Source organism: Thalassophryne amazonica, chromosome 1 (genome assembly GCF_902500255.1).
Source record: "Thalassophryne amazonica chromosome 1, fThaAma1.1, whole genome shotgun sequence".
Taxonomy (NCBI): Eukaryota; Metazoa; Chordata; class Actinopteri; order Batrachoidiformes; family Batrachoididae; genus Thalassophryne; species Thalassophryne amazonica.
This window is the reverse complement of record NC_047103.1, coordinates 16,054,111-16,077,105: the sequence shown is the minus strand read 5'-3', so window position 1 is coordinate 16,077,105 and position 22,995 is coordinate 16,054,111. Positions and strand designations below refer to the sequence as shown.

The 22,995-nt window shown below is 41.2% G+C and overlaps 1 protein-coding gene and 1 pseudogene across 1 annotated transcript in view; both read right to left on the bottom strand.

Moving 5' to 3' along the window:
- LOC117521085 overlaps nucleotides 1-16,536 on the bottom strand; it is a 43,258-nt pseudogene extending 26,722 nt beyond the window's left edge.
- Nucleotides 16,537-18,813: 2,277 nt separating this feature from the next.
- tfr1b (transferrin receptor 1b) overlaps nucleotides 18,814-22,995 on the bottom strand; it is an 84,028-nt gene continuing 79,846 nt past the window's right edge. Inside the window, 1 exon segment of the mRNA XM_034166104.1 lies at nucleotides 18,814-22,801. Coding sequence (XP_034021995.1) covers nucleotides 22,589-22,801 — 213 coding nt within the window. The 3' untranslated portion in view covers nucleotides 18,814-22,588.

The window sequence follows — 22,995 nt, the reverse complement described above, 5'->3', positions numbered from 1 at the left end:
CACACCGATGATCCTTTAAAAAAAAAAAAAAAAAACAACAACAAAAAAACAAAGCAACAACAACTTTTGATCACACCCACTTTTGCCTATCTGCAACACATGAACATCTTTTTATGGAACACTTTTATGGAAAGTTAATCGTTGAAATAGTTTTGTCTGACTTTGGTCAGATGTTCAATCTGTCCCTGCGTCCTTGTAGGTGCTTGAGAACTGCTTGAAGAACTCTGTTTTTATGTGCATGCAGGACGGGCTGGTGCACCTTGCTCATCCAGGACTTCCTTTTATAAAGGGCTCTTCTCCTCTTGACCGCCTCCCACAGCCTCCTCTGACCTGGACCAAGAAGACATGTTTCATCTCCATCACACTAATGACAAACAGGAAGCAGTCCTGAGATGTCGTCAAGATACATCTAACATCTTCTTCTTTGTCCTTTGGCTGTTCCCGTTAGGGGTCGCCACAGCAGATCATCGTTTTCATCTCACCCCTGTCCTCTGTATCTTCCTCTGTCACACTAACCACCTGCATGTCCTCGTCTCAGCACATCCATGAACCATCCTCGTTGGTCTCCCTCTTCTCCTCCTGCCTGGTGGCTCCATCCTCAGCATCCTTCTCCCTATATACCCTGGGTCCCTCCTCTGCACATGTCCAAACCATCTCATCTCGCCTCTCTGACTTTGTCCTCCACACCGTCCCACCTGAGCTGTCCCTCTGATATGTTCATTCCTATCTTGTCCATTCTTGTCACTCCAAAGAGAACTCAACATCTTCAGCTCTGCCACCTCCAGCTCTGCCTCCTGTCTTTTGTTAGTGCCACTGTCTCTAAACCATACACATAGCTGGTCTCACTACTGTTTGTAAACTTTCCCCTTCACTCTTGCTGATATTCTTCGGTCACAAATCACTCCTGCCACCTTTCTCCACCCACTCCACCCTGCCTGCACTCTCTTCTTCACCTCTCTACCACACTCTCCATTACTTTGAACAGTTGACCCCAAATATTTAAACTCATCTACTTTCACCACTTCTACTCCTTGTAACTGCACTATTCCACTGGGCTCCCTCTCGTTCACACACATGTACTCAGTCTTGCTTCTACTGACTTTCATTCCCTTCTCTCCAAAGCATATCTCCACTTCTCCAGACTAGACTCAACTTGCTCTCTACTCTCACTACAGATCACAATGTCATCTGCAAACATCATAGTCCATGGGGACTCCTGTCTGATCTCATCTGTCAACCTGTCCATCACCACTGCAAACAAGAAAGGACTCAGAGCTGATCCTTGGTGTAATCCCACCTCCACCTGAATGAGTCTTCATTCCAACTGCGCATCTCACCGCTGTCACACTATTCTTGTACATGTCCTGCACTACCCTAACCTACTTCTCTGCCACTCCAGACTTCCTCATACAAAGATACATCGAACATTGGGATCTAGAAAACTGTTTTTAAAAACTATTTTCTGACACTTTATAGACAAAGATCAACAGATTAACTACAATGCTTCAAAATGGAATCTGGACTAATGAGTGCACAACCCACCAGGGCGCCCCATCCCAATTTTCTCCAGATCTTCATTCTTAACGTAGTCAAAATGTGAGAGTCTTGTGACATTGAGGTCATCACGGATCCGCAGGAAGTACTGCTGCAACTGGACGTCTGTCAACAACTCCAGCAGCCACTCTGTTCCCTCCTCACACTGCATCTATACAAAAAGCACGAACATGATGGACGTGTCCAGAACCAGCATGTGTAACATGTTGCATTAGAAGAAAGTACAGGCAAGTAGACTTTAAAATGCCAACATAAAAAAACTGACACTTCTGCCACCTGACCGAGGGGGTGGAGGTCATGTGATCACACCGATCTGCCCCGTCTTTGCTGACATAAAGATTTCTATGAATTTCAAAGAAAAATAGTGATGAAATAATGTGTCAAGAAAGAGCTCTGCAAATGTTCGGTGGCGATCCAAATTTACTTTCCACCATTATTTTAAAATTACAAGACAGCATTTCTTATTTTCTAATTCTAGAATATTCTTACCTTATTTACATCACCACAAGGAGCCAACAGGGATAAAATAAGTGGGAGCGATATGGATTCTTTGGGGAGCCAATATCGATATCACGGAATAAAATTCCGATAGCTACTGTATATACGAGGGCTGTCCATAAAGTATAGGTCCTTTTTATTTTTTTCAAAAACTATATGGATTTCATTCATATGTTTTTACGTCAGACATGCTTGAATCCTCGTGCGCATGCGTGAGTTTTTCCACGCCTGTCGGTGACGTCATTCGCCTGTGAGCACTCCTTGTGGGAGGAGTCGTCCAGCCCCTCGTCGGAATTCCTTTGTCTGAGAGGTTGCTGAGAGACTGGCGCTTTGTTTGATCAAAATTTTTTCTAAACCTGTGAGACACATCGAAGTGGACACGGTTCGAAAATTTAAGCTGGTTTTCAGTGAAAATTTTAACGGCTGATGAGAGATTTTGAGGTGATACTGTCGCTTTAAGGACTTCCCACGGTGCGAGACGTTGCGCAGCGCTCTCAGGCGCCGTCGTCAGCCTGTTTCAAGCTGAAAACCTCCACATTTCAGGCTCTATTGATCCAGGATGTCGTGAGAGAACAGAGAAGTTTCAGAAGAAGTCGGTTTCAGCATTTTATCCGATATTCCACTGTTAAAGGAGATTTTTTTAATGAAAGACGTGCGGACGGGTCCGCGCGTCGGGACGTAGCCGACGCGGTGCGGCGGCACAGGAAAAACACCTCCGTGTTGATAACCATTTGTAAAATCCAGGCGGCTTTTGATGGCTTTCAGTGGAGTGAGTATATGAGAAATTGTTTAACAGCTGGACATGTTCCAACTTGTCCTTAAGGCTTCCAACAGAGGTGTTTTTCCTGTGGCGGAGCGTCGCGGCGGCTGCGAGCCGACGCTGCAATCCGCCCGCACGTCTTTCATTAAAAAATCTCCTTTAACAGTGGATATCCGGATAAAATGCTGAAACCGACTTCTTCTGAAACTTCTCTGTTCTCTCACGACGTCCTGGATCAATAAAGCCTGAAATGCGGAGGTTTTCAGCTTGAAACAGGCTGATGATGGCGCCTGAGAGCGCTGAGCGACGTCTCGCACTGTGGGAAGTCCTTAAAGCGACAGTATCACCTCAAAATCTCTCATCAGCCGTTAAAATTTTCACTGAAAACCAGCTTAATTTTTCAAACCGTGTCCACTTCGATGTGTCTCACAGGTTTAGAAAAAATTTTGATCAAACAAAGCGCCAGTCTCTCAGCAACTTCTCAGACAAAGGAATTCCGACGAGGGGCTGGATGACTCCTCCCACAAGGAGTGCTCACAGGCGAATGACGTCACCGACAGGCGTGGAAAAACTCACGCATGCGCACGAGGGTTCAAGCATGTCTGACGTAAAAACATATGAATGAAATCCATATAGTTTTTGAAAAAAATAAAAAGGACCTATACTTTATGGACAGACCTCGTATTTGATGATAAAAACATAAAAATGGTAATGATTCCTAACATTTTGTTATCTAACCCTTATGAGAAAGAAATTAAATTAAGGATTGATATTTTATAGTTCAAACATGAACTTTGTTTTAAATAACTACAAATATAACACCCAACCAACATACATCACACTAGAATTGGCAGTCGCCGTGTTGCATCGATCAGCATTTGCATAAAATAGCTTCACGGCTATTTTACCCCCACCTACCTGGCGGTGTAGCGACAACTTGTCTCTTTTCACTGTAAAACATCCACTCCATGGAAAATGAATGGCAGTTGGTCACTTTGCCTCTGTCTCTTAAAGCTAATACACCCAAGGGGTAATGGGGATCCCAGCAATGCTTGACAGCATTGTAAACAGTGTTTTCAGTGCCCCCTCTGCTGGCATCAGACAAAATGATTTCTGCACTTTTTTGAGGAAAAAAGCTTTCATATTGGCAGTGAATACAGGCGTTCAGTTTGTCTCAATCTAAAAATAATTCCAAGAAATGGGGTCACTGTTTTTTTTTGTGTTGTTGTTTTTTACATGAATGGCTACAAAAGACTCCCAGTTACAAGCCAGCTGGATTCTTTTGTCCCAGCAAACTGATCTGAATCCTGTATCTATGTTTTGTTTGACTACACACAATAAGGGGTGGGAAACAAAACAGGATGTCTTGACGGGGTGGCTGATATTACATGATGACGCGAGCACAAAAGTTTGGTGAGCTTTTGTTGCTGTGATACATTTGTTGTTCACTGTTGAAGGAATAAGAAGAATCAAGATCAAGCTGAGAAGAAAGAGACGAGTCACTGCACAGGCCTGGCACAGCGGTGAAACTGTTGGCACAGGAATGCGGCACACTGCCTGAGTGCTTCAGGAATTATTTGTTACTTTACTTATTTTATTCTCAATAAATCAAACAGACTTCGAACCAGTACGGATACCATCATATATCAAACAAAAACAAGAAGAGTGCATCTGAAGGCCACAATTCACATCTAATTTAAATTAGGCCACAAATCTAATTCCAATCCTGAGTCCACTCTGGAAAACTGCTACTGTTTTTTCTAATGCAGACTGGTGCATGAATTTAAAAAATTATCGCACAATATTAAAAGTGGGAGGAGATTTTTTTTTTCCTGCACACACCCCTTAATGCGGATCCACTCCAAAATTTTGATGGGTTCTTCCTTGTTCCAAACCCCATTCCACCAACAAACTGCATAAAAAAAAAAAAAATCAAGTTAATTTGTTTTTTTGTAATCATGTCGACAAACAAATGTACGGGCCCCTTCACACATAAGACAAAAGACGCAGAAACCAAATGAAAATCCGCGAACCAAACCGAAATGGGGAACCACGAAACATTCCACCTGCTGTCGTGAGGGATGCACGGTCCGCACAGGTGTGCATGACACACCGGCAACAGTTTCGTGCACACTTGTGCACGAACAGTGTGAGGAACTGGAAACGTGTTGCACCTCTGCTGTAGAGGAAAATAAATAAAAACCACACACCATAAAAAACATGACATTTTATTGAATCCCTCTTATGGAGTGGACAATAAAGGTATGAACCATCTGTTCCTCTGTATATGAACCATGATCAAAGACGTAGTCATGAAATGACATGAGTGAAGCAGTGCGCTCTCATTATGTTTAATTATGTCCAGCCGGGTATATAAATAAATAATACAATCACCAACTCTGATGGATAAGATATTGGTGTATAATTAGTGAAACTCACTGGGTTGATATAAAAAAATAAATAAAAGGGGACCCAATACACAACCCTGCAGTGGTTAAATAAAAAAAAAATTAAATGCCATTCGCAGAATTCAAATCTACAATTAACAAAAGCTGTGATTAACACATGAAAACTTTACCACTGCGCTACAGTTGCTGTCTTATATACAAGGTTGGGTAGGATTACTTTGAAAGAATACATGTGGATTACATGTATGTATGTACATACATTTGGATTACTTGTAATCTGATTACATTTCAAAGTAATCCTACCCAACCTTGCTTATATAACAGGAGCATGAAATGCTTAAAATCAACAAGGAGATAATGTATGTTTTCAAAAAGAGAAATTAGACAATGATCGATACTCATGTTGGGCCAGCCCGCAGCCTGCCGAGGTGCGCTATGTGCAGCCGCTACAGCTCGGCGCAAAGGTGAAACATGTTTTATGTATTTCCACGTGAGGACAGCAGGCAGAGACATGCGCCTCACGGAGGAATGTTGTAAGGTCATGTCCTTCAAAATACGGTACGTTTTCCCCAGACACGCCCCCTTATCAGTTCAACGTCCAGACCATCTTGTCACTCTCTGTTTCTGTGTTATGTGGTCATTAATTTTAGTTATATGTTATGTAATTGTGTATTTAGGTTTTGTCGTATTTATTTATAAACCTGTCTTGGCGGTGGTCTCTGTTCTTAATGTGACACGTCGTGTGCACTGGGCCATCATTTACAGCTGTCATTGTACTGTGATCAGCTGACAGGCACCTCCCCGCGCTGTGTCCGTGTCCGGCACCCATGTGAACATGTCTGTATATATATATCAGCATTTTATGCAAGTGTGCCCCCACCCGGCAGGCCACATGTGTTGGGGGAAGCGGGGGAGACATGCGCACACGTCCGATACACATGCACGCCACGTCTTTTGCTTTTTGCAACACCATACTCGTGGGGACACTTAGACAAATTTCACATCCAGCTCGAAACTGTTCATCTGCTCACTGTTTTTGTGCTAACAGCGCGAATGACCACACATTTTCTAAATGTCCAGCAAGCGGTGTTGGATGTTCGTGTGTGTCACCTGGAATTTGGCCGACACCTGCCACGAGAGGGATTTAATGGGCTCTCACAGGGCACACTCTGTCTTTCAGCCGCTGGTGTACATCAATAATTGTAGCAACAGGTGCTCTAGTTTGTGAACACTCAGAAACAAGATTAACTTTCATCTTACGTCTCCAAATTAAAGGGGCACATAATGAGGATAAATGGGTGAAGATTTGGTGAACTTTGATGCAATAGATCAATCAAAAATAGAACTTTGTTACCTCTGCCAAGTAGGTTGTGTTTTCACCAGCATTGTGTGTGTGTGTGTGTGTGTGTGTGTGTGTGTGTGTGTGTGTGTGTGTGTGTGTGTGTGTGTGTGTGTCTTTAAGCAGAATAACTCAAGGATTTCAATAAAATTCAGTGAGCAGATAGATTAATGTCTCGTAATTAACAGAGTCAGTTTTGGAGGTGATCTAGAATATATTCAGCAACTGACATCCAGAAGGATGTTTGGCACAAAGTTGTGAGTGGATGTTGATAAGATTAGGTGAGCAGTTTTAAGCATTCTGGAACATTTATCCCCAAAATGTAACATTTTGTGAGCAGATAAATAATGTCCTAAGAAATAATGTATGTCATTTTTGAGTCGATCTGGAACACATTCTGGATCTGGCATCCAGAAGAATATTAGAAACACAGCAACACTGAAGTCAAAAGGTTATAACTGGATCTTGATGGAATTTTATGAGCACAGACAAATTCTTAGGAAACAAGGTTTGATGCTAAATGCTTCTGAACGTGGGTATTTTGTTGTGGGGAATATGTGGCCTTAGCGGAGGTGTGTAAAATTGATATAAAATTCTGCAGTCCTGTCTGACACCAGCTGAACACTGCTACACTGATGGAAATTAGAAGCAGGTGTGGTTGAAGTTACATGTAGCTTAAAATGGGCTTGCTTGTCAGTTTCTTTCATTTACAAAGCTCAGGTCTGGTGGCCACCAAAGCCACCGATGCATGTTTTGTAATGTTGGGCAAAAAAACAAAAACAAAAACAATTGTATCCACCACTGGTCTCAATTAGCATCAAAATTTGCATCAGTTTTGAGACTCAGTTTATGTTTTTGAAATTATTAGAGCCCGACCAATACGGTTTTTGGAGGGGACCAGTACCAATACTGATATTAAGGAGTAAAAAATTTCCGATACGATAAGCATTGCCATAGATAGATAGATCTATCTATGGCAATGCTTATCCTCAAACTCCTTATGAAAAAAAAAGAAGTGAGGTTTGATATTATGATGTAAATAACTATAAATATAAACAACAACCAACCAATGTATGTCACACTGCTGTCATGCTGCCATCACACAGAATGGAGCTCCCATGTCACATCACACAGCTTTGAAATAAAATAGACCTCTTGTCTATTTTGGCTCCAGCTAGCAGACATGGGGTCAAATACTTTGCATTGTATTGAAATACAAATACAAATACTTTAGATTTTCAAATTCCAAATACAAATACTCTGTACTTTTTCAAATACAAATACTTTATACTTTGAGTATTTCAAATACAAATACTTTCTATGAACTATAAACAAATCAACACAAAAACTGATAAACCGGTGACAATTTATTGTGAAAACAGCATGACCAAATACTATTGATAAGTAAAGGATTGAATGTTTTACCACAAATTCACTATTATATAATATCACAGGCAATAATCAAATTATCACAATCTATATTCAACACGGTGTCACAGAGATTCCCAAGTTTGAAAAGTATTTGAAAAAGTATTTGTAAAAGTATCTGGAAATACTTGGGATCGGCGATGTATTTGAAATACAAATACAAATACTTTGAATTCAAAATCAGAAAATACAAATAAAAATACTCAGAAAAATGTATTTAAGTATTTTCAAATACAAATACTTTTGTATTTGGCCCCATGTCTGCCAGCTAGCCGACCTCATAGCGACTACTTGTCTCTTGTCGCTGTTAAACACCCACTCAGATTTAAAATGAATGACTGCTGGTTGCTTTGCCTCTGTCTCTTTTAGGTCCCACCCATAGTTGACATCATTGACAAGAATGACTTTGGAGCGCCCACTGCTGGACACTATTTCCAACAGCCAAAGTGTTTTCTGCATCAATAAAATAAAAGTTTTCATATCAGCAAAAATAACACCGATGCTGACTTGTTTGTGAAAGGCTCATATGGGCCGACGTTATCAGCAAACCGATATATCGGTTGGGCTCGACCATTAAGAGAGCTAAAATTCCACAGGCGAGCTGCAAAGTGTTTAATTGTATATTTTTGCTTTGACTCATTAACTTAAAAAAAAAAAACATCTGCTGCGACCTTCAGAACACAGAATCTTCCTCCTTCATCCCCCACACATACAAACACAGACGCATGATTTTAAAGAAATATATCATTTACCGTGCCGACACAAACACATCACATTCTGCCCACACACTCCAAACCAACTTTACCATTTGCCCCCCAACACCTCCTCTGTGCATCCTCTCTCTCCCCTCTTCGTCTTGGTCCTCCTCCCCCTCCTCCTGTCCTCTGCTGTAGGGGAGTCGTCGGTACATGTAGCTCTCCCCCATAATGGCTCAGACTCCTCTTGTGTCCTTTTCTGCTTCTGTCTCGATCTCTAATCGCAGGAGGCGACAGCTCTGCCGCCGTGTCCTCCTTCTTGGCAGTGCACAGCCTGCTAATCTCCTCTCGGCTCCGTGACCTTCTCTGCTCAGTCAATACGCGCATGCACGCACCGTGAGGCGTTTGATGCCACTCTCCTTTACACATTTAACTGTATCACCTCAGCTATCTTACTCTCCTCCCCTCCCTCCCACTGTTTCTCCCCCTGCGTGCTGACTCACGGGCTTCCAGCAGCGTGAGAGAGTCCTCCTCACTTGCTTCTCCATCCTGCTCCCCTACATCTCCTCCTCCTCCATCCTTCTCTCCTCCATCTCCTCCTTGCCTCAGCAGCTGAGATCCGTGTCTGGGTGTTAAATAATTCAGTAGCTCAAGAACGGGGAGGAGAAAGTGTGGATTCAAGTGCTGCAGGCGGCCAGATGGATGGGTCAAAAAGACATGATGGGGAGGCAATTCCCAGCATGCATTTCACACATGTTGAATGTGCAGATGGCGCCCACCCAATCACATTTCTCAGGATCAAGTTGTCTTTTCAGTATCTCTTTCCATGTCTCTGTGGAATCGATTTGAATGTTCAACCTGGTGTTCAACCTTCTCAATGCCCCCTTCCTCTTCTTTCCTTCATTCTGTCCATCTTCTTCCACGAGCACAGTCTACAGAAACGTTTGCTGTAGCCATTAAAAAATTATGACCCGCTTACTTCCTCAAGATTAACCCGTAGACTGTATATATAATGGACGGAGCGTGTGTGACGTCACCCATTGATGAAATTATTATGCAAGTAAACTGACTCCATTCTCAGGGCTCCAAAAAAACTGACAAATAAATGTGGATTGGAGCCGTCGCTGTATTTTTTTCCTACTGTTGGTCATTTGTGTGTTGAAACACCAAATATTTTTGATGACAAAGATGGTCTTCAAACTGTGCCCGTGTACACTTTATACTTATTGCTTATTTTGCTATTTTAAGTTCAGATCATTTGATCTGATTTTAAAACTGTTGACCAGCAAGAGCAGAACTATAAACTGAATTTAAATCCATATTAATCTGATTGTTGTGTTTGCTTTAAATTGACAGAATCATCTGAAGTGGTTTAATAAATAACAGACAACTTGACAGTGTAAACTGAGTGATTTGTTCTGTACAGTCTGTTACAGTAGTTGCTGAGTTTGATCAGACATGGGGCCAAATACAAAAGTATTTGTGTTTGAAAATACTTAAATACATTTTCGGAGTATTTGTATTTGTATTTTCTGATTTTGATTTCAAAGTATTTGTATTTCAAATACAACGCCGATCCCAAGTATTTCCAATACTTTTCCAACTTGGGAATCTCTGTGATACCGTGTTGAATATAGATTGTGATAGTTTGATTATTGCCTGTGATATTATATAGTGAATTTGTGATAAAACATTCATCCTTTACTTATCAATAGTATTTGGTCATGCTATTTTTCACAATAAATTGTCACCGGGTTTATCAGTTTTTGTGTTGATTTCTTGTTTATAGTTCACAGAAAGTATTTGTATTTGTATTTGAAATACTCAAAATATAAAGTATTTGTATTTGAAAAAGTAAAAAGTATTTGTATTTGTATTTGGAATTCGAAAATCTAATGTATTTGTATTTAAATACAATGCAAAGTATTTGACCCCCATTCCGGTTTTGATGGACATCACTGTTTAACAGATGACACGGGACATACAGACAGACATTATTTCAGCGTGACCACACAGATGTTCCTTTAGCTCTGAGTGCTGTTTATGTCTCTGAACAAAAGTGACAGTTTTCAACCAAAATCCTTTCCACGTGCCTCCCCAGCCTGACCGGCTTGTGAGTCTCATTTACAGCAAAATTAGCTCTTTTATTCCAATCTGACGGTGATGACTTTTTTTTTTGCAAATGGAGATGTTAAGTTGCTCATTTTTAGCATTTATAAAGCATTAGGAGGAGCTGAACCAGAAGGCAAAACTCAATTTACCAGTCGACTACGCTCCGTCCTCACCTACGCTGTGAACTTTGACTAATGACCGAAGAACTAAGATCACGGATACAAGCGGCAGAAATGACTTACTCCATCAAGTATGATGCAAAAGATCAATCAAAAACAGAGCGTCTGATGCAGATGGAAAAGCACCATATAAATGCAGAGTATCTGGTCTTACCCTCCTGGACTGGGTGAGAAGCTCGACTATCTGGAGGGACTCTGAGTAGAGCTGCTGCTGCTTCTCATTGCGCCAGTTGAGGTGGTTCAGGCATCTGGTGAGGATACCCCCCGGTCGTCTCTCTAGGGAGATCTTCCAGGCACATCCAACTGGGAGGAGGCCCCGGGGAAGAACCCAGGATATGCTGAAGGATTGTATTTCCCAGCTGGCTTGGGAATGCCTCAGAACGCTCCGAGAAGAGTTACAGGACATGGCAGAGGATAGGGAAGTGTGGGACGAGCTACTTAGCGTGCTTCCACAATAGCCAGGATGCGGAGATGCAGCAGAAAATGAACAAATGAATTTTTACTTTGTAAAATATATTTTACACACAAACCCAGTTATTCCAAAATATAGTGTGTGCTTATCTACAAAAAGGGGTGGAGCCAGCATTTTTTTTTTTTCCCCCACTGCATCATGGTGGACGTTTTGGCCTTGACAGAGACACGCCATTACATGTTTTTTTGTTTTTTTTTATCTTATTGCAATTAAGCAAATAATAAACCAATCATCATCTTGATACATAACTAACTGCTCATCATTTTAGACACAAACTGTTACATAAAGAGACTGGAAGGAAGATAGAGGAAGAAATGACAAGAGACGAAGCGGTTACCATTAGCAACAACTGAAGGCTATTGTGGCGCATAAACTGCAGCACTGCCTCTGTGTGTGTGTGTGTGTGTGTGTGTGTGTGTGTGTGTGTGTGTGTGTGTGTGTGTGTGTGTGTGTGTGTGTGTGTGTGTGTGTGTGTGTGTGTGTGCGCGCGCGCATGCGTGCATGTCCTGAATAAGGACAAAATCTGAGCATTCTTCTGCCTGTGCACGTTTTATTGAGGGTATTGTTCTAAATATAGTCTGTGTGTTACAGAGAGCGACGTGGTTCGTGCTCATGTCAGACACCTGACGCTCAATGAATTGCAAAATATTCACGATCTATAAAAGAAACAACAGCCTCAGAAATTCAGTCTCAACACACGCACACACACACACCAAGATAAAAGCAGGGCTAAAATGAGAGGTCTCCTTTGAATAATTTCTCAGGTCTTCAGGAAGGCTGTTCCACAGAGGTGGACCACAATAATAAAAACAGGCTTAAGAATTAAAGGTGTACGGTCTTAAGGACTCCTTCACATACAACACGATTGAAGCCAACTGGTGCACGAAGGAGGAAATGCATGCCTTTTGTGAAAAATCGGACCTGCCACCAACACCTCGTACACCTGTCGCTGCAATTATTCACGCACACCAGCGGCTGAAAGACAAAGTGTGCACTGTGAGAGCCCATTCGATCCCTCTCGCGGCAGGTATCGGCCAAATTCCAGGTGACACACACGAACATCCAACACTGCTCGCTGGACACTTAGAAAATGTGTGGCCATTCATGCTGTTAGCACGAAAACATATATGTTTCACATAATTTGTCTAAGTGCCCCCACCAGTGTGGTGCTGCAAAAAGCAAGACACATGTCGCATGCGAGTATATCGCACATGCGTGCGTCACCCCCACCCTAAACACATGTGGCGTATGTGTGTGTACTCGTATATGTATGTAAGGATACGATCACATAGGGGCCGGACAGGCACGTCTGAGCGCGCACAGCACGGGGAGGGGCCTGTCAGCTGATCATAGCACACTGACAGCTGGAAATGACGGCTCAGTGCACACGACGTGTCACATTAAAAACTCAGAGACCACCGCCAGGACAGGTATATAAATAATTACGACAATATCTACATACAAAATTACATAATAATTTAAAATGATCACACAACACAGAAGAGAGTGACAGGTTGGTCTGGGCGCTGAACTGACAGGGGGCGTGGCTGTCTGCCAAGATCTCTGCTCCTGGACATCCCAGCTGGGGAACACGTACTGTGTTTTTAAGGGCATAAACATCTTTCACCTTTTGCACTGGGCAACAGTGGCTGCACATAGCGCACCTCGACAGCCTGTGGGCCAGCCCGACACGCGTGTCCATACATCGTCTAATTTCTCTCTTTTGAAAACATACGTTTATCTCCTTGTTGATTTTAAGCATTTCATGTTCCTGTTATAAGACAGTGATTATAGCGAAGTGGTAAAGTTTCTGTCTGTTAATCAGACCTTTTGTAAATTACAGGTTCGAATTCCGCATTTAATTTTTTTATTTTTTTTATTTTACCAGGGTTACTTAACTGCAGGGTTCTATATTGGGTCCCCTTTTATTTATTTTTTTTAAATCAACCCAGTGATTTTCACTAATTATACACCAATATCTACTCTATAAGTGTCCGGTGATTGTATTAATTATTTATATACCCAGCTGGTCATAATAAGACATAATGAGAGTGCACTGCTTCATTCATGTCATTGCATACAGACGGTTCATACCTGTGCTGTCCACTCAACAAGAGGGATTCAATAAAATGCAGTGGGGTTTTTTTTTTTATGGTGTGTGTTTTTCTTCTTCTTCCAGAATAGATTTTCCAAAGAATGGAACATCTGCTGATATATACATAAAGAATGTCAATTATATGTAAGATTTGATTATCAAACCCTTATGGCAAAGAAATGTAAACATGAACTTTAAAGTAATTATAAATTTAAATATAACCAACCAACACATACCACACTGCCATCATGCTGCCTTCTCTCAGATTAACAGTCATCATTCAGCATTTGCATAAAACAGACTTCTCATCCACTTTGGCTAAACTTTGCTGGCGGAATAGCAACCAGTAAGCTCCTCTCACTGTAAAATGCCCATTCTGACCGAAACGGAATAGTGGCTGGTCACTTTGCCTCTGTCTCTTGTAGCTAATGTGACCCAGGCGTGATGGGGGTCCCAACCACGCTTGACATCATTGTAAACAGTGCCGTCTGAGTGCCCTCTGCAGGACAAACTATGTAATGACACAATTTCCAACAGCCTAAGTGTTTTTCTGCATCATTTATTTGGTATGATAAAAGTTTTAACATTGGTAAAATTAATGCTGATACCGATACGCTTGTGAAAGGCTCATATAAGTCGATATTACAGATATATCGGCTGGGCTCTATGATTAAGAGATTTAAAAAGCAATAAAAGGATCTTCAAATCAATTCTGAAACACACATTTATGCAGAGCAGAGACTGTGTAATATGTGTTCTTTGTGGTGCTCATCAGCAATCATGCAACTGCATTTTCCAGTAATTGTGCAATAACTCAATGTGAGAAAAGGTTGTGCAATAACTCAGTTAGAAAAAAAAAAATCTGTGTCGTACAAGAATCAGAAATGTTCAGAAACTGCATCATGTCTGAATTCTGCTGCTGTGGAAAACATCCAGCGGTGCACAAAGCATCCAGACATTTGATGCATTTTTCAGCAAAATAAAATCCTAACTCTTGGGTTAGGATTAAGTCGGGTTCAGCAGTGCAAAAAAAAATAAAATAAATAAAATAATAATAATTTCAGGTCAGTCCCAGTTTGCATATGGCATGAAATACAGCTCTCAAAAAACTAAATGAGACAGTTGATTAGAAAAGACAAGTTGTTCTTCTAAAACCTGAAACACTACAACTGCTTCAGAAATATTCACTGTTTTAACAAGACTAGATGGAATAAAATATTTAAGTGTGAAATGCTGGAACATTAAATATACCATAATTACTCAACTATTTTTATATTATAGTAATTGGTAGTATTTGGGGAAACTGCGACATCTAGTGGCCACAGTGAAGCCAGCAACCCCAAGAGACATTTTTCTGAGAATTAAACTAACAGGTTTGTTTTCACCATAGCTAATTCAACCACGTGAAAGACAAACATTTAAATTAGATTAAAAAAAAAGAATAAGAAATAAAAGCATGGGGTCAGTTTTGTGAATCTGCTGGTTCACTCGGTGTCCAAAGCCGATTATGTTGATCAGTGTGTCACAGTGGAAAGCATCTAATTTCTTTCACCAGAAGAGCTCAAAGTTAATTTTTTAAATTTTCATTTAGACGTATTTTTATTATTTCGCTGCAAACCGCTGAGCTGCTGGATTCGAAAGGACGAAAAATAAGATGATCTCACATACCAGCCTCTGAACACGAGCCGATCCACGGTTCAGCGCGGTGTGAAGCGCTTCGTGTTTCAAGAGTCGTTTAAATCCTCCGTTATCTCTTCCCCGGTAATTCCGCTGCTTCTCGGTGCGCCTGCGTGATTTACCTGCGTCACTGTGCGCGAAAGGCGCAAGCGCTGCCGTTTGGTTGTGCAGCCTTTCAAAATAAGAGCACAACGTTTGCAGCAGTGGCGTGAAGATTCATGAATCACCGAAGCTTTTAGCGGGAGCTTCAGGAAATTTTGTGACCCATCAGATTCGAAATTGCCACGAGTTTTCAGGGGCATGGACAGACACAATGCAGGTTTTCATATGGTCAAAGCTGAAGCAAAATTCATTCATTCATTTAACAAATTTATATGTAAGAATCTGGATGTGCAGTTCTGATCTTGATGTGCATACAGTTAAGTCTATAGAAAATACTGCACAAAAATCTTAAGCACCCTACTGTTGGTGTACAAGTTTTATTTGGTATATCAGTAAAAGACTAAATTTGTAATTTTTCAAATAATTCATTCACTCATTTTCTGAGGCAGCTATTTGGACAGGACACCTGTCTGTCACAGGACAAGTTCCTTCTTCTTCTTCTTTGTCTTTTGGCTGTTCCCGTTAGGGGTCGCCACAGCAGATCAATCGTTTCCATCTCACCCTGTCCTCTGTATCTTCCTCTGTCACACCAACCACCTGCATGTCCTCTCTCAGCACATCCATGAACCTCCTCTTTGGTCTCCCTCTTCTCCTCCTGCCTGGTGGCTCTATCCTCAGCATCCTTCTCCCTATATACCCTGGGTCCCTCCTCTGCACATGTCCAAACCATCTCAATCTCGCCTCTCTGACTTTGTCTCCAAACTGTCCCACCTGAGCTGTCCCTCTGATATGTTCATTCCTAATCTTGTCCATTCTTGTCACTCCCAAAGAGAATCTCAACATCTTCAGCTCTGCCACCTCCAGCTCTGCCTCCTGTCTTTTGTTAGTGCCACTGTCTCTAAACCATACAACATAGCTGGTCTCACTACTGTTTTGTAAACTTTGCCCTTCACTCTTGCTGATATTCTTCGGTCACAAATCACTCCTGCCACCTTTCTCCACCCTGCACTCTCTTCTTCACCTCTCTACCACACTCTCCATTACTTTGAACAGTTGACCCCAAATATTTAAACTCATCTACTTTCACCACTTCTACTCCTTGTAACTGCACTATTCCACTGGGCTCCCTCTCATTCACACACATGTACTCAGTCTTGCTTCTACTGACTTTCATCCTACAAACAACCATTCTATGCTGTCTAGTGACACTCTCTCCTGCTACCACCTTACAGTCTGATTTATTTTAGCTTGCATCTCCTATAAAGAATGTAGTCCACCTGTGTGCACCTTCCTCCACTCTTATATGTTACCCTGTGCTCCTCCCTTTTCTTAAAGTAGGTATTCACCACAGCCATTTCCATCCTTTTTGCAAAATCAACTACCATCTGTCCTTCCCCATTCCTATCCTTGATACCATATCTACCCATTACTTCCTCATCACCTCTGTTCCCTTCACCAACATGCCCATTGAAGTCTGCTCCTATCACCACTCTTTCATGCTTGGGCACACTCTCCACCACCTCATCTAACACACTCCAGAAATCTTCTTTCTCCATCTCACAACCTACCTGTGGGGCATATGCACTGATGATATTCATCATCACCCCTTCAATTTCCAACTTCACACTCATCACCCTGTCAGACACTCGCTTAACCTCCAACACACTTAACATACTCTTCCTTTAAAATGACCCCAACACCATTTCTCTTCCTGACCTCACCATGGTACAACAACTTGTACCCACCGCCGATGCTCCTGCTCTTACTTCCCTTCCACTTGGTCTCTTGCACACACAATATGTCTACCTTTCTCCTCTCCATCATATCAGCCAGCTCTCTCCCTTTACCAGTCATACTACCAACATTCAAAGTCCCAACTCTCATTTCCACCCTTCTAGTTTTCTTCTTCTCCCGCTGTTCGTGGCAACGTTTTCCTCCTCTTTGTCGTCTTTGCCCAACAGTAGCCCAATTTCCACCGGCACCCTGTTGGGCAATAGCACCAGTGGCGGACGTTGTTAACCCGGGCCGCAACCGATCTGGTATGGGAATTCGATTCTGAGTCTGCATAGTTGGGTTGGCTTGTTTTACGCCGGATGCCCTTCCTGACGCAACGCTCCTCATTTATCCGGGCTTGGGACCGGCACTCAGAACGTACTGGCTGCACACCCCATGTGAGTTCACAGGACAAGTTCCAAATGATAAAAATCTGTTGTCAGTTCTATTTACCAGTTTCATAGAAGCTTTAGTACAAACTGCAGTAAGCTGACAGGTTGTCTGTTCAAGTGAAGATAAAATTATATTGTTTGCAGATGATGTGTCTGTTTAAAACCCAGATAATTACTTTCCTACAGGTGATTAAACATGGCTAAAACACATTAACATTGCCCTGCGAAGGATTGGGAGCCAGTCCAGTGTTTACCTCTCTCTTCCCAATGACTGCTAGGTTAGGCACCCCCCCATGACCCTTAATTGGAATAAGCGGTAAAAGAAAATGAATGATTAACATGAACAAAAGTCAAATCCTAACTCCCTGGATACCAAACTATGGGAACCTCATTTCTACCATTAGTATCTACAACCTTGTTTCAGTCACTACACAAAACTCGTGAACGTAGTTGAGGTAGGGGCATAACCTGGTAAACAGCCAGGTGAACTTTCTTCATCACGACAGTCCAGCACAATTCCTGCAAGACCTCGGGCAGCATCACTGGCATCAATCTTACTACCATTGGTGAACAAAACCCAAGGTACTTGAACTTCTCCACTTACACTCAGGGGAAGGGTGAGAAGACTAAATATTCGGGAGGGTTTCCGAGTAGAGTTCCTTCTTTGCATTGAAAGGAGCCAGCTAAGGTGGTTCAGGCATCTAGTATGTCCCCCACTCAAGTACCTAGGGAGATCTTCCAGGGATGTCCAACTGGGAGGAGGTACTGAGCAAGGCAAAGGATACACGAGGAGTTAGAGGACTTAGCCAAAGATGGGCAATTGTCGGATGAGCTGCTTAGTCTGCTGCCACTCAAAAGTAATCGAGAAATCTTACAAATTTAAGTAGACTTGATACATTGGGGAAGTTCTCACCAAAAGATTATCAAAAATGTACAAAGCAATATGATAAATTCAACCACGTATGAAGTAATAATCTGGTCAACATTATAATGTCAGCTGGAGAGTAGAAATGATGAACCCTCGATGTGGAATGCCTCGTTTGTTCCAGTCCCTGCTTGTAGACATAACACACACCCAGGATAAAACATCCAGGTTTATTTGGGTTGGTAAAAGTTCCAGGGTTCTATACAAAATTCTCCAGATGCTCAAGGAGAGGTTTAGCACTCCAGAAGTGAAATATTTCCATGCAACATGAACACTATGTTTTTGCTGGTATAAACTGGATTACAACTCAAAGTGGAAAGATGTGGAAGGAGACAATTCACTGTTTTCATCTGTACTTTTTAAATTGAAAATACAAAATAATAAATAAGGACACAGATGTCGGGTGTCAAGACAAAAGATTTATTCAAATGTTTCAGTGAACATGGGGAAAGAAGTGCAACTTCAAATGATACAGAGCAGGTCTGACAACACGACACACATAATAACGCAAGGAACTGGTTGAAGAGAACCCATTTTGAATGAATCCTGAATGAACCTACCATCCCTGGTTCTCAAGACCAGGTACCTAAGTGGCTCTACTCTACTCTTCTATTTTACTCTTCCTTTTTAGGTATTTAGATATACCTTAGTATACAGCATAGTTCCACCTTAGAACTGGACTGTAATATATAAGATATACCTTACTGAATTTTCACGTCGACTCTGGAGATTTAAAATATCACATGGGTTATAATTATTTTTAACAGGAATCAATTTGTTTATATAGATACAGGAACAAACAATTGCAAAAACCTTTCTTATTTTTAGTAGTAAATTTACGTACATATCTTTTTGTAAATCAATCAGGCTTAAAACAAAAACAGCTTTTTAACGGAGCAACGAAGAGCTGCGAGCACCTTTAGATTGTTTTCGCTGTTATGTTCTCGATATTTGTTCGGATCCTTGACAAAACAACAACAAAAAAAAAGACATGAGAAAACAGATGATGAAACCTAATGATCAGATTCAAAAGTGGCTCAAGTTCAGACATGGAAATACACGTTTGTATCAGCCGCCAAACAAATAAGGATGGAATCCCCAATTTGAACACTTGAAATTCATTTTTGCAAATCAGTGAATTAACGCAGAAAACAGAGTGCAGGAATGCATGCCAAAAAGTGCGACATTAGGAGTGAAATTCAAAAAGCAGGAAATGATAAATCATCTGTGGCGACATCATGAGAGCGACACATTACAGAGGCTCCAAACGATAACCGAACTGCCACAGTAGAAATATCCGACTTCACAAGATCACTGCGGTCACGATTATTATTACAACACACAAATTATGCAGGCATGGAACTAAGAAATGAACAAAACCAGAGGGAGGGAGGAAGGGAAAAAAAAAAGGTCAAAACAGCTACAGCTAAAGACACGACCCAAAGAACACAAACAACACAAATAAAAACCTCAAGTATAAAACTCTGGAGAGCACTGCCTCCGATAAGTTGTTCCACCTGTCCAGTGAAATATGAGAGACACTGCTCTCGATAAATATGCAAAAATAAACAATCGCACACACTGGTAGACAAAAATTACCATCACAGCTGCCCATTATGGAAGGCACTGCTCCCGATAACGCCTCAATTATGGAAGGCACTGCTCCCGATAACGCCTCAATTATGGAAGGCACTGCTCCCGATAACGCCTCAATTATGGAAGGCACTGCTTCCAATAACGCCTCAATCCCGAAACATCCTACTCCTAGTCATTATGGAAGACCCTGCTCCCGATAACGCTTAAATTCTGAAAAATCTTGATAATGGTCATCATTATGGAAGACCCTGCTCCCGATAATGGTCACCATTGTGGAAGAAACTGCTTCCGGTAAATTCTAGTAGTACAAATATAAAAGACTGAAAAGTACAGTGTGCAATTGTAATATACAGCTGCTATTTTTGGTTTCAATAAAGTCTTCACTGCTTACATTTTGTTATTCTACCTATCTGGGTTTTTTTTTTTAATCATTAATTTCAACACCAATCAGAAAAATAGGTTTCCCATTTGAGTGCTTGTTTGTTTGGTTTTTCATTTGTTTTACAACCGTAGTCATATTAAAATATTATTAGCAATCAGACCTCTGAGTGCTCCACACAGATTTGACAGTTTAAAAAAGGAAAAACATGTCTCCAAAACTCCAACCACAGTTTTCTGAGCCTTAAAATTGCATAGTGTAGTTAGTAACACATTATTATATTGTATTTCCGGGATTGAGGAAAGCCTCAGCATTTGCTCCGTGAAAAAAAAAAAAAAGCAGTGAGCAAATAGATGACTGGACAGACATAACAAGTGCCTCCCCAACAGTTTATCACGAAGACTAAAAACCAATAAATGTATCATTTTGTAACTCACTAAATTAACATATGCTTATAATGAGGATAAACTCATCAAATTTGATATACAGATCAATCCAAAATGCCACTTTGTTCAAATTTTAGAATCTCTCATAGATGTGTCTGCCACCTGCTGGATGGTGGATTAGGAGCAGGTGTGGTTGTCTGTGACAGCCCAACCTTTGTCATACAAATGTACTAAATCAGAGAAGAAAACTGTAATTTTTTGATTGTTTCACAGCAGTTATGTTTCAAAACCTAACTAACGCGTTCACAGAACCGCCCAAATCCTGTGGAACAGTTTTTGTACGAGTTTAGCTACAAAAGAAAATGCGTGACGTAGAAGGTTCAGTGAAATACAGTGAATATGTACTCTAACAGTGTTTCCTTACACAAACTGACTAATGGGCAATTCTACGGTAATGGAATTACAATCTGAGCTAATCTGTCGTGGTTAGATGCCATATGTCCAGATTTTGCTGCTGTTGTAATTCCATTACCATAGAATTGTCCTAAATCAGTTTACACAAACTGACTAACTAAATCTGACTAAATCAGAAAATAAATAGAGTATTATTTTCTGATCTTTTATCAGTGGCTAGGTTGTAAAACTGAAACAACTGGGTCACAAGTAGGGCTGCAATTCAAAATTATTTTCAAAATTCATGAACAGAGAAAGTGATCCCTCAATTAATCGATTAGTCGTTAGTTTTCATAAAATGGTGAAAAATAATGTTTTCCAGAGCCCAAGACGATGCCGTTGAACGTCTTATTTATCCTCCAAACCAGAGGCGTTGAGTTGACTGCCATATAGAAATAAACAAACTAGCTGAAATCAAAGAATATGGAATTTAAAAATAACTATTAACTGATAATCAAAATAGCTGTTGATTAATTTAAGTCAATTAAGTTTATGGATCTGGCCGTGCATCCTCAGCTGTTTTGTTTCACATTGTAATCCACTAACGTAACAGAGAATTTTTAAAAAGTAGAATGCAAGCATTGCTTCATTGAAACTGTGAACCTATGATGGATTTCTGTACTTCCAATACGGCTGTTAAGCTCACGTTCATGGATCAACTTCTTCAGATTTGTAAAGTAAGCGCTAGCGGTGAGTGGAGCACTCAGAGGCTTGACTACTGCTTAGCGTGATTAAGGAATAAACAAGGCGAATTCAACTTTTGCAGCGCAGTAGCCGAGTCGTTTCTGTAGCAGATTCTGCCAGAGGATTCGTAGACAGTATAACCGTCATAATTATGGAAGACACTGCTTCCGATAACGTCGTATAAAAAGAGATAAGTTAAATAAATATTTGTAGTGGGCACTGCCACTCACAACATCAACAAAAATATACAAGTAAGGTTCTCAGTGTTACAATAACAGAGATATTTCATTCTGTCACGAAGGAAACAGCAGTTGAGATATTTGCCAGTATTTAATTTCACAGTAACGACTGCTGTATTAGTAGAATGACTCAAAACGAATCAACTTTTTTTTTATATAAACTGATCATAGTGAAATGTTTCAATTTGGTCTAAAACTGATCAGGACTTTATTTTAGGCCTTTGCAGAGGTACGTGCTCTAATTTGGTAGCTTTCTTTTAGGTCCTTCATAAATTTCTCAACTTCACTTTAGATCTTTTTGGGGGCGTGAACCAAAAACACTAAATATGAGTGTGCATATTAAGGGTGGGATTTGAACCCGATTGACATCATGTGCTTAGTGGTGCTGTCATTTTTTTTCCACCATCTCTCGGTCAATTTTCTTCTTGCTTTCATCCTTCTTTTAGATTTCGTTGTCAAGTTCCCAGATGTCTCCGGCCATGGCGTTGGCACATTCCTGCAGGGTCCAGGTGGCCAGGGCGAGCTGGGTGCAGAGATGACCCATGTCTGTTGTCTTGGCAATGGCTGCCAGTGTGTGGTTGCCCCGACCCCACAGCAGGTGACGGAAAGGAGTCTCAACGGGGGACACATACGGAGAGAGCAGGGTGCGTTCCACCTGCAGCAAAACAGACCGTGGCATGAGGTAGAGTGGCCGTCATGGCCACTAGGACCCTGTGATAAGCAATGGGGCTTCATAAATAGCAGGCCTACTTCACATGTTCCTGCCTGAGCAAGAATCCACACACCCTAGTGACCCACACCTTCTTATTTCAACCAATTTAAGAGAATAACTGAAAGTTATGTTAAAAT